The sequence below is a fragment of the Vipera berus genome (genome assembly GCF_964194415.1).
Source record: "Vipera berus genome assembly, chromosome: 7".
Taxonomy (NCBI): Eukaryota; Metazoa; Chordata; class Lepidosauria; order Squamata; family Viperidae; genus Vipera; species Vipera berus.
Genome location: NC_138209.1, coordinates 77,563,403 through 77,575,986, shown reverse-complemented (window position 1 = coordinate 77,575,986; position 12,584 = coordinate 77,563,403). Strand labels below are relative to the sequence as shown.

At 40.8% G+C, this 12,584-nt stretch overlaps 1 protein-coding gene across 8 annotated transcripts in view; it reads right to left on the bottom strand.

The window, feature by feature from the left end:
- Nucleotides 1-12,584, bottom strand: part of ATP8A1 (ATPase phospholipid transporting 8A1) — an 85,283-nt gene that overhangs the window by 20,335 nt on the left and 52,364 nt on the right. For all 8 annotated transcript variants that reach the window (XR_014027074.1, XR_014027075.1, XM_081332443.1 and 5 more), the window contains 8 exons: nucleotides 11,724-11,896; nucleotides 10,125-10,308; nucleotides 9,912-10,022; nucleotides 7,101-7,175; nucleotides 6,880-7,002; nucleotides 3,791-3,869; nucleotides 1,965-2,026; nucleotides 1-54 (listed from right to left, as the gene is read on the bottom strand). The exon at nucleotides 1-54 is cut by the window's left edge and continues 3 nt beyond it. Coding sequence is in view for 6 of the 8 variants with exons in the window: in XM_081332443.1 (XP_081188569.1) it covers nucleotides 1-54; nucleotides 1,965-2,026; nucleotides 3,791-3,869; nucleotides 6,880-7,002; nucleotides 7,101-7,175; nucleotides 9,912-10,022; nucleotides 10,125-10,308; nucleotides 11,724-11,896 (861 nt within the window). In the remaining 2 variants the exon portion in view is untranslated. The remainder of the gene's footprint in view (nucleotides 55-1,964; nucleotides 2,027-3,790; nucleotides 3,870-6,879; nucleotides 7,003-7,100; nucleotides 7,176-9,911; nucleotides 10,023-10,124; nucleotides 10,309-11,723; nucleotides 11,897-12,584) is intronic.

The following is a 12,584-nucleotide window of genomic DNA, read 5'->3' as shown; positions in this document are numbered from 1 at the left end:
AGTCCAATATGAAGTCTCCAGTCCAGCTTTTAAGCACACCGTTATGACCACAAACTTTAAAAAAAAAAGAGAGAGGAGAGACGTTACTTTACTTTTCCTGACCGGGTTAACGTTGAACTCAGATTGAAACCCGCGATTTCATCATCAAAGAAATGTTTAACCTTCTCACGTCTGTACATACAGAATTTGAGAAACTTGTTATCTTGCTTCTGCATTCGGATAGGGATCGAGTGCGCACACACACACCTGACTTATATTCTGGAGCTTAGGAGTGAGAGAGTGTGCATCCCTGGGTTGCGGGCGCGTTTGGCAAAGGACGACTGAGGAAAACACACAAACTCAACCCACGAGTTGTCCATATGTCATCTGGGGCAACAACACCCCAGAGGCTTTTCTTAGATGAAGACATTGATGGGAAAAACAAAACGACGATCGTCACAAATCTGAAAGTAGATGATCAGCGTAGGACCGCTCTTGTATAAAAATGACACCCAGTGACTCGGCCTTTGGTTGTTGCTAGCAGAAGCAACAGCCCTTCAGATTTATATACCGGATGGGGAGAAACAGGCTTCGTCTCAATCCCGCCAAGACTGAGTGGCTGTGCATATCGGCATCTCGGGTCAACCAGACTATTCCATCTCTAACGATGGGGGGTGAGGTGTTACCCCCCGTTGATAGGGCTCGCAACTTGGGTGTCCTCCTGGATTCACGACTCAATTTTGAAGACCATATAGGAGCCGTGACCAGGGGGGCCTTTGCCCAGGTTCGCCTGGTGCGCCAGTTGCGACCCTATCTGGACTGAGATGCCCTGCGCACAGTCACTCATGCGCTCGTGACCTCCCATTTAGACTGCTGCAACGCTCTCTACATGGGGCTGCCCTTGACCACTCGGAGGCTTCAGCTGGTGCAGAATGCGGCCGCGCGTGTTGTGATGGGGGTCTCCCGATACTCCCATGTAACACCTCTACTCCGCGAGCTGCATTGGCTTCCGGTTGCCCTCCGGGTGAGATTCAAGGTGCTGGTGATGACCTATAAAGCCCTACATGGCATGGGTCCGGGATATCTGAGGGAACACCTGCTGCCGGCATCAAGTTCCCTTTGTCCAGTGTGCTCCCACAGGGAGGGTCTTCTCAGGGTGCCACCGGTAAGAGATTGCCGGCGGACGACACCCAGGGATAGGGCCTTCTCAGTGGGTGCGCCTGCCCTCTGGAACCAGCTGCCTGCGGAGCTTAGGACTGCCCCCGACCTCCGTTCATTCCGCCGGGACGTGAAGACCTGGCTCTTCGAGCTCTCTGGCCCAGGCTGAGAATTAATCTTAATTTTAACTGGGGTTTTATTTATGCAGGGACGAATATAATTTTTTTAAATTTGTTTTTAACTTTTGTATCCTTGTTTTTTAATCACCCTGTAAACCGCCCTGAGTCCTTCGGGAAAGGGCGGTATATAAATGTAATAAAATAAATAAATAAATAAATAAAATATACCGCTTCATAGTGCTTTACAGCAATGCCCTTCAATCTCTTGGGCACCACGGGTGTGTAGTTTCACACACATGTGCAGATGAAGCTTTGCTCTCTTGTGCGACCCCCGTTCCTAACGGGCCACGGAGTGGTACTGGGCCACAGACTGAGGGTTGGGGACCCCTGTTTTGCAGCCCCTCTCTAAGCAGTTTACAGAGTCAACCTATTGCCCCTTCCCCCCCCTCAACAATCTGGATCCTCATTTTACCAACCTCAAAAGGATGGAAGACTGAATCAGTCTTGAGGATCGTACTCCTGGCAGTGGGCAGAATTAGCTTGCAATGCTGCGTTCTAACCACTGCGCCACCGTGGCTTTTAAGTGACCTCCAAGGTCCCTTCCAACATCATCATCATCATCATCATCATGACTCAGTGAGGTCACTGCAGCATACACTGCTCTTTCCGGTTTAAGATCTCAGCTGGATTACTATGAGGAGAACTTACCGTATATACGGCATTTCCCAAAAGCAGATAGTCCGAAGTTCTACCACTGGCAAACACAGTATCTGTAAAATAATAACACTGCCAACACTAAGAGATTAGGTATTGTGGTTCCGACAGATGAAACTCTTCAAAAGAACTTCGAGGCATTGTTTACCTTAAAGGATCTTGTATTCGAGTAGCAGAATATCGGCACTTACCTAATCGAAACCAAAAGCTGAATTCCCCTCCCCTGGGCACCTAAGCACAATTCCCTCCTCCAATTGACAGTCATAAATCACGTTCCCCAATTAGCTTGAAGCGCGGGCTTCCTCTCCAGCCGCCAATTCTTTATCAGCTCTGGGCTCAGTAGCCTTGATTCTCACGCTAAGTTTAGTGTTGCTATGTCTAGCTGGACTCTCATTCACATCCCTTCCCTCCCAGCATCATCTAACTCTAAAAGCGAACGGGAAAAAGATGGCTACATTTCCATCCGTTGTCAATGCAAAAACATCCGAGGTTAGCAGCAGCGTTGACACAGGGCATGCAATTTCTTTCTTTCGTTAGATCAATATGGCTGCCAATTCACCAAGAAACTCTCCCCTACAAATGTCTCAATACCGGTACTTCGAGAAAGAAAAGATGGTAGCTTGTATAAATGGATAAACTACCAGCCATATTTATATGTAAGCAACCACACTTCTATGTACATAGGACATTTGTATAACAGGGCAAACGGGTGAAGAAGGAAATCTGGAGTTAAAGAGGAAAAAAAGATCCAGGGTTTCTCAACTTGGGCAACTTTAGGATGGGTGGCTTTCAACCTCCAGAATTCCCTAGCCGGCATCCCGGCATCTTTCTTTAAATGGTACTTATTTGTGAAAGCCGCAGCCTAAGTCATTTACAAAGAGATTAAAAACTCCAGTTGTGAATCACGAACTCTTTAATCAGGTGTTAGGCTAAAGTGGCAGTTGAGGAGGAGGAGGAGCAGAGGTCTCCGGGTGGTCCTCGACTTACGACCACAATATAGCCCCACATTTCTGTTGCTAAGTGAAGCATTTGTTAAGTGAGCTTTGCCTCTTTTTACAACCTTTCTTTCAACAGTTTTTAAGGGAGTCACTGCGGTTTGTTTAGTTGTTTACTTAACGGTTGTTAAGTGAAGCTGGCTCCCCCCATTGACTAGGCTTGTCAGAAGCGCTCAAGTCTCCCAGGGACGTAAGTATGAATCATTTGCCAAGCATTTCGAATTGTGATCACTTGCCTGCGGGGGATGCTGCAATGGGGTGAAAAACAGTCGTAACTCACTTTTTGTCCGTGGATTAAACGAACAGTCACTAAGCGAGCTGTTGAAAGTTGAGGACTACCTGTCTTCCATTTTAGGATCCTTGCTTCTAATAAAGAGTGCCTTCATATTAGCTTAGAAATAAATGTATTTAGAATATTTCCGCACATTGTGAGGTTCTGTGGAGGAATAGAGGGGTTGCTTGCTAATCGTTAATAGTTCTAGGCCAGGGGTAGGCAACCTTGGCTCTTTTATGTCTGGTGGACTTCAACTCCCAGAATTCCTGAGCCAGCCACGCTGAGGGGAAAGGGAGAGGTTTCCAAGCTGAGCCATGCTGGCTGAGGAATTCTGGGAGTTGAAGTCCACGAATCATAAAAGAGCCAAGGTTGCTTACCCCTGGCGTAGGCCTTTCCATCTGGGCAAAAACACGTGTTGCAACTTTCTAGGGCTCAGGTAGGTCAAGGAAGTGCTGAAATAAATATGGATTTCTTAAACAAACAGATATGTACATTGCTAGTATGGATGCAGTTATTTTTTTTTATTTTTTTTAAAGAAAATATTTACTTACCATACTGGATGGCTTTTAGCGGAAACCAAAACAGAATTACTGAATGAAAGAGGCCATTTAAACAATGGATCCAGAACACCTAAGCGAAAACATACGATGATGAGAGTCACTGTGATGAAAGCAGCTCTGTGAATTTTGACTGTGTGTGTGTGTGTGTGTGTGTGTGTGTGTGTGTGTGTGTGTATCAAATCGGTCAGTCCTAGAGGAGATCAACCCTGACTGCTCTTTAGAAGGCCAGATCCCGAAGTTGAAACTCAAATACTTTGGCTACCTAATGAGAAGGAAGGACTCACTGGAGAAGAGCCTAATGCTGGGAAAGGTTGAGGGGAAGAGAAGAAGGGGACGACAGAGAATGAGGTGGCTGGACGGAGTCACTGAAGCAGGAGGCGTGAGCCTAAACGGACTCCAGAAGATGGTAGAGGACAGGAAGGCCTGGAGGAACGTTGTCCATGGGGTTGCGATGGGTCGGATACGAATTCTCAACTAACAACAACACACACACACACACACAAATATAAATTTATATTATATACATACATATGTGTGTGTATATATAAATTTATATTACATACATACATATATGTGTGTGTATATACATACATATGGTAAAGGTAAAGGTTCCCCTGCACATGCATGCTAGTCGTTTCCGACTCTAGGGGCCGGTGCTCATCTCCGTTTCAAAGCCGAAGAGCCAGCGCTTCTCCGAGGACGTCTCCGTGGTCATGTGGCCGGCATGACTAGACGCCAAAAGCGCATGGAACGCTGTTACCTTCCCACCGTAGTGGTTCCTATTTTTCTACTTGCATTTTTATGTGCTTTCAAACTGCTAGGTTGGCAGAGGCTGGGACGAGTAACAAGCACTCACTCTGTTACGCGGCACTTGGGATTCGACCCGCCAAACTGCCGACCTTCAGATTGACAAGCTCAGCGTCCTAACCCACTGAGCCACCACGTCCCTTACACATACATACACACACACATATATGTATGTATGCATGTATTTTTAAATAAATGCTTTTATAGTAAAGCCAAAAACAAATGAAAAACAATAGTTGCTCATCACAAGTATCCATATTAAGCCAATTAATTGTGTACATGAAGTGTTTTTGGTTTATACCCTGACTGACGTTACAAATATAGATTATAATACAATTATATCAAAAAAGTACAAGAGGTCTATGTGTTTTTCTGTATTTATGTACAGACAGAGTCATTCCAAGAGTAAGTAAGAAAAAAAACATGTTTTACCATTGCTGTAAAAGGAAAGTTGTTTTTTAGTACTGTATAACATGCTTTTACAAGTCACAATCTTTATTGTGCTATTAATCGCTTGAAATTGTTCAAAGAACAGAGTTATGTTCTCTGCCTCAAAAAATTTTCCACCCTGCCTGTAACATCTTTGTAATATTATCTAACTGGCTAAGGTTTTACCATCTAATTTATACCACAATACTTTGCATATTTGAACTTGGGTGTTACTCATTAACCTCTCCTTGCTGTGTCATTGACCAAAGAATATTATTTGAGAAAAAGCTGAGGTGGGAGGGGGCAAGAAAATTAGGATGGCTTTTTCATTTTTATGGTGAATACCGGTACTTATTGTCCCATGTTAATCCTTTAACCTCTCTTCATGGCCCCTGAACTTTGACCCTTTTGATCACAACGAACCTGTGCATCATAATATAGGGAAATAAAAATTCTCAATCTTCCACATATCAAACAAAAAATGTCTCTCTTTACAGACCATTTGAAATTGTAAAACCTGTTTAAAATGAAAAACAATAAAAGGTACAGGCCAGAGCAGTTTCTAAAATATAATGAAAACATCTACAACTGAGTGGTTCATGGCAATTTGACTACATTCACAACTGTGCAAAACGAAACTAAACAGGACACTGCACAAATATAATCACTTCACTTGCATTGACTGAACTTTTCCAAAAATAATCACATGAAAGACAACGCAAAATTGTGGCTGAAAGCCTATCAGAGTAAATAGCTGAATTTCATTTGGATCTATCTAGTCTACACAATTATTTATACTGTAATTTGTATTTACACAGAAAAGGAATGTAAAGAAAAAAAATGGACAAAGCATTTAAGAAACTCAGGACATTTGAGCTATTTAAAGTCTTAAAGTGCTATAAATAAGTGGTGTTGAAATAGAAACAAATAAAACATCAGCCACATTAGTTTAAAACATGACCTGTATAATTATGTTAATTAATTTGGTGTTAATAAAATCACCAACATTAGTCCACATTTAAGTGTTCTACATGTATTTGTGTCGTTTACTTATACCTACTGAAGAGAATTGTATTTATTTATTTTATTTATTTTATTATGGGACTTATATGCCACCCTATCTCCCAGAGGACTTAGGGCGGCTAACAACAATAAAAAACCAGCAGTACAAAAGTATGCAGAAAAACAATATAACAACAATGGAAATGAAGGTCCACACCAGCTAAGAATCTGCAGTCGAGATTTCACTTGGTTGTGTATGTTACGATACAAAAAAATTGTACTAACTGGGTTACATAATTGAATTGGCAAAATATACACTCTCGGATTCAGATTTCAGATTATAATTACCCTTAAAGCCCTAACTAGTACATCAGTACTTGGAAATTGTCTATCTATTATCCAATCGTGCTTTTAAAAAAGTTTTTAAAGGACCAGGATAAATAATTTGAAAACTATTTATTATTTATTTACTCGTAATATGAAAAATTCATGGTTCGCGTGAAGCCCCAAACGTCTCAGCAAACAAGCAAAAACAAGAAACACTCCCCATACACATGAATGATTGATTTGTTTGCTCAAAGTCCTTTCCACTCCTTTTTAAACCGCATTAAATCCCTCTCTGAAAATTTTATGCATATTCATGAACAGCTTTTCTCTGGAAAACTAGCTAGCTCAAAAAAAAAACAGAGGACAAGACAGGATTGGATTTTATTGTTACTGGAGCTTACTGAGATATAGGGGACCACCATCCTCAAACTTACATTTAAATGATTTTAATCCCATGGCTGTCAAATAAAATCAAACAGGTGTGTGTGAAATAATCAGAAGTGATTTCCAACTACCTTTGAATTGAAATCCAGAGCGTTTTGGGAAGTCTTGTATAACTCAGGGTATTTTAGCATGTTTTCTTTGTGACAGGATCTCTCAAATATTCCGAGCGTCAACGGAGGCATGGCCGTAAACATCTAATGTGCAAACCAAATACAGGAACAAAAATTTGTCATGAACATTCAACCTGTTTTAACCGTTAACGCTGTCAAGGTAATTAATTACAAAAACTTACCACATTATAAAGTCCTATGCACCATCTTTCAAACAGGATCTGTCCAGAAAATCCGTTAACAAATGCAAACCATATCTGAAGAATAGAGTTTAAACATCGTATCAGTTTTATGGATTCAAGGGCATCATTTCTTGAATCAATCGTTATTTTAAAAATGGGGGAAACTTTAATGGCAGACAAGGTAATGAACGTGTGAAGAATCTCCATCCTATAATTAAAAAAAAATTGCTTTAAATCAATTCTGATTAAGGTCAAATCCTTCATGATATCTGTCTCTGACACAATGTTTTACGCAGATTATTTTGGTTCCACATTATCTCTGTGCATGATACCATCTCAATTTGAAATATACCTACTTGATGAAATAATTTATAAGGAACATTTTTTCCAACTGTACTTCCAATCTGAAGTACTGGAATGACTAATATTTGCTAACCAAGTATGTTCACAACAGCAACAACATAAACTTTTTGTCATACGAAAGATAATAAAGAAGACAATGATATCTATTTAACTTTTATGATTCCTTTGTTTCTTAAGGGTTCATTCCCATCCTTACAGATGTTAAATCAACTGATTAATTCTAATTACTAACGGATTAAAAAAATATCCCCAAATAATATTATCTGAATGTAATGCCTTTCTCAGCAAGACTGTTAAAAAATTTTTTTCCCCATATCTGAAGGTTCACAATGGAAAGTGCAAAATACTCATCAACCATCCGAGTATCTGCAAAATTATATGTAAATTAAATTAACTGCCTAGGATTAATGTTTTGGTAACTATGCCACCTTACAGTGCACAAAGCAATGTTTTTTTACAAGGCTCTTTTTTCCGGATTTTTCTTTAAAGAAGTAACAGGGATTCTGTAGACACAACAAAAATAATACCGAGCTAATGTTTGAAATACAAATTATAGGCTTTGCTTTCAGCAACCGAATTCCAAATAGATCATTAACTGATATCTAATAATTAGAGGGAAAGGAGAGAAAATTGCCTGTAAGCAATCTCTCACGTAGCAATTAACATAAAAGAAAGCTGCTATAATTTAATAGATATTGGGAAGCATCGATTTGACTTTAATCAAAGGCACAACAAACCTTTCCCAGCTGCTAGGATTACGGATTAAGGCTGCTAATGTCAGCCAAAGCAGCAAGTACACTAAAAAAAAGCCACACATCTACTGGTTTAACTTTGATCAGGTACTTAACCAAAGAATTCGTAGTCCACATAAGCATCCTTAACAAGGTATAAAACATTTAAGCAAAACTCTATGAACACCTGCTATGCGCACACGAATCCTGAAATATAAGCAATTACCTTCAGCATTTCAGGTAATATTAATTAATGTTCGTAGTAGAATTTAATGCGATTTCATGGAAATATAAAGCCTAACTGGACACACACCACTTATTTAAGTTAAATGCATCGGTCGAGATGTTTTCAAAATTCCAAGAGGACAAAAGAGAGAGAGAGAGAGAGAGAGAGAGAGAGGGGGGGGGGAGAGTGTGTTGTGTGTGTGTGTGTGTTGGGGCAGAAATAAATAGCCACACAGATTTTCCTAGGTTTCAGCATCGCAAACTGGGAGTATAAGATCCTCGGTCAGTTGCCTGCTCTCACGCTTGAACAATGAAATGAGGTTCAGAGAGGCAGTTGTCCTTGCTACAGACATGCATATTCCGTCCATTCATTTCTTCATTTGCTGTTGACATAAACTATTAACCACTGCATGAGCTGCAGAAGTTGAATGTAGGTTAAGTGATTGGCAGGCCACTTCGGGACGTTCGAAACCTTTCAGGGCACGTCAAAGTCTTTCCTTGTCAGAAGCAAAATGCGCTGAAAAGTTAGAACTCTTAAGGTGAGGGCCACAAGAGTTACTAAGCTACTGACGTCCTGTTGCTTAATTAAATTAAGATTTATTTTAGTTTGGGGGGGGGGGGGAGAAACCAGAACGTAAAATCCAAGCAGAGAAGAGAAATGTTGTGGGCAATGTAGAGAACCTTTTTATTTCCTAAGGAAAGCGTTCAGGGGAAGAAGGTTGACCCCTCAGCCTAAATTAAATACGTGCCAAATGCAAAATGAGTCCTTCGGGAAAGGGCGGTATATAAATGTAATAAAATAAATAAATAAATAAATAAATAAATAAATAAATAAATAAATAAATAAATAACGTGCCCTTAACCATGATACCAGAAGTGGGATTAAAACACACACACACACACACACACACACACACACACAAGGGAGAAACTTCTAGAAATGGAGAAGTAACTACTGAAAAAGGAGGTTCCGTGGATGATTGTTACGTTTTGGGTAACATTTTGTGACCTTCGGGATGTTGTAATTCTCGGTCCTAGGATTATGGTCATTCGAAAGACGTTGAACAAAACCAAGATTGTAGATTGCTCAGGAAACCAGAAAAAAGAACTGGATGTAATTTATCAACGGATACTTGCCGTTTGTTTTAAGTCATTTAAACAAATGAGAAGCAGACATTTTAAAAGAGATTTTAAGAGATTAAATATTTTAGGGTGTATGCTTCCGAGTAATTCTTGCTGAAATAACCAATTTTTTTTTTTTAAAAAAATGATTATATTTATTCCCTGGCTTTGCTTTAATTCGTATTAAGTCACGTCGTGCAGCTAACAAACCTAAAGGAAGCCAATTTCTCCCTGCATTTTGTTTCAAAAATCAAAATAGGAAGAAATGTTTTAAATGGCAACACCACACCTTTCAGTCAAGATTTAAGGGGGGAAAAAAGATTTGAGTTGTTTTTTTTTCTACTTTTCCCTGATGTAAGCCCATTCTTACCTCAATGATATAAAGGACAATATTCTTGTAGAAGCAATACAAAATGCATTTAGCAATTCTGCTGTAGTTCCAGGCGCCGTGGACCAGAAGTAAATTTTGCAAGTACTTGAACTACAAACAAAAAGGAAAAAAAACATGCAGGCTTTAAGCCGTGGACGCTTACAATCACATACTGTAATGGTTTTAATGTTCTCAACCAGTGGAAGACCCCACCTGAGCTATGGAATAATCTGAAGAATTAGCAGCCTGGAGGCCTTCATTCCCACTAATGCCAACACCGACGTGGGCTGTTTGTATCATGCTGACATCATTGGCTCCATCACCAATGGCCAATGTCACCACCTTTACCTGTTTTTTAACCATTTCTACAATGTCAGATTTCTGCAGAGGTGAAACTCTAGAAAAAAAAGGAAAAACAATATTATTGATAATATACATATACATACAAACACACAGACACATGCCTGGACCACAGATGAGAAAAAGGCAGGTGTTACTAAAGAAGTAAATAAATATAATAGGGCATAAATAATTTAATAATACGGTATACAGAATTTTGTTATTTATGCAACTTTATATTTCTTAAGTATGAAATGCTAAGAGGCCATTAGCTCCTATCTAAAATAAATAATTTTACTTCTGTGTAGTAATTGTGGCATCGGCGATAATTTTATCTTCCTCGACATGCTGCCACTGCTGCTGTTATCCATGCGGTTGCGTCCAACTCTTGGGCAATTTTATGGGCCAAGTCTCCCCACATCTTCCGATCTTGCATGACTTAAAATTTATTTTTATGCTCTGGCTGGTGTCAGTTTTTACCCCAACGTGCCGCCATTAAAATGGGGCTGCTATTGCTAGCGATAATAAACTTTAATCACCCTCAGGCATTCAATGCCAGTCTTTATCACAGAAAGGGTATGAAATGGCATGGGGGAAATTGTTGGATGTCAAAGCTAACTTTTCTTGTCAACTCCCTCCAATAAATTAAGTTATTTTTAAACAGATGAATAGGTTTTGATGGGAAATTTGGGCAAGAAGGTGAGAAGGTGTCAAGGCGAGAGGATTTTTAATCACGGAGGGCTGGTGCTTCCTTCCTTCCTGCGGGCGTTTTATTTTTATATTTCGTTTCCGTAAATAGCACCGACTACACAAAGTCTTCCACTTAACAATCATTGGCAAAATTTCTGCTGGTAAATGAGACAATTGTTAAGTGAGTTTTGCCCCATTTTAGGGAACCTCCTTGCCACAGTTGCTAAAGGAATCACTGCAGTTGCTAAACTAGTAACCTGGTTGGCTTCCCCCATTGCCTTTGCTTGTCGGAAAGCCGCAAAAGGGGAATCGTGTGACCCCGGGGGGGGGGGGGGAGGGCGGCGGCGCTGCGACCGTTATAAATATGAGTCAGTTGCCAAGTGTCCAGAGTTCGACCACGTGACCCTGGGGAGGCTGCAACGGTCATAACTGTGAAAAATGGTCATAAGTCATTTTTTCCCCCAGTGCCGTTGTAATTTTGAACGATTGCTAAACCAAAGTTTAGGATTGCCTCTGTGGGGGTCTCAGTCCAGATGGAGAAGGGGAAGGATCGTGGCTCTGTGCCAGCTAAGTACTGAACAAAAAAACCAACGCTAATTCTAATTAAAATACCACTTTATTTTTTTGTCTCTGGAGACAGCAGCCTAACACCAGCACAGACATGATTAGACAGTTCCCATAAGCTTTGGCAACTTTACTGTAAATTCAACTAGATGAGACTAACAATATTTTGGAGGAGCGCTACCTGAAATTACACGCGCAGAGTGAAAGGAAGGTTTTTACCTGCAACAAATGACAGCTTTGCAGGACAGAGCCAGGTCCAAGAAATATTGCCTGACGCCAAAGGTCAAAGCGTACTTTAATGTTTTCCCATCGACGATGAGTGCAAAATCGTTCTCCTTCCTCAAAGCATTGCCCAGAGTGCTGCAGTGATGGCTCAAAGTCTCTCTTGTTGCCTGTAAAATACCACAATGAGCACCCGCGTTGCCACCGTTTGTTGCTCTTACCGTTCTTCCTGGATTAAGGCATTTATTGTTAAAGTTTTCTATACAGCGAGTCCCTTGGACTGCAAGGCGATCAAACGGGTTGGTCCTAGAGGAGATCAACCCTGACTGCTCTTTAGAAGGCCAGATCCTGAAGCGCAAACTCAAATCCTTTGGCCACCTAATGAGAAGGAAGGACTCACTGGAGAAGAGCCTAATGCTGGGAAAGGTTGAGGGCAAGAGAAGAACGGGACGACAGAGAATGAGGTGGCTGGATGGAGTTACTGAAGCAGTAGGCGTGAGCTTAAATGGACTCCAGAAGATGGTGGAGGACAGGAAGGCCTGGAGGAACGTTGTCCATGGGGACGCGAGGGGTTGGACACGACTTCGCAGCTAAGAACAACAATATAGCTTCATCGATGCAATTATCAAGGGAGTTAAAAGGAGAATTAAAAATACTCTTGGAACAAAGCAGGTACCAAAATCAGAACCAATTGAAAGCAGGAAAAAAATACAGCTGCCACAAAATAAAATCCGGCTTAGCTGGCGATTAAACTTGTCTGGGAGAAGGAAAAAAAAGGGTTTTCACCTGGCAAATAGAGGAGTGGTGATCCTTCTTATACGAACCTTAACCCATGCTTGCATAACCAGGTTCCTATTT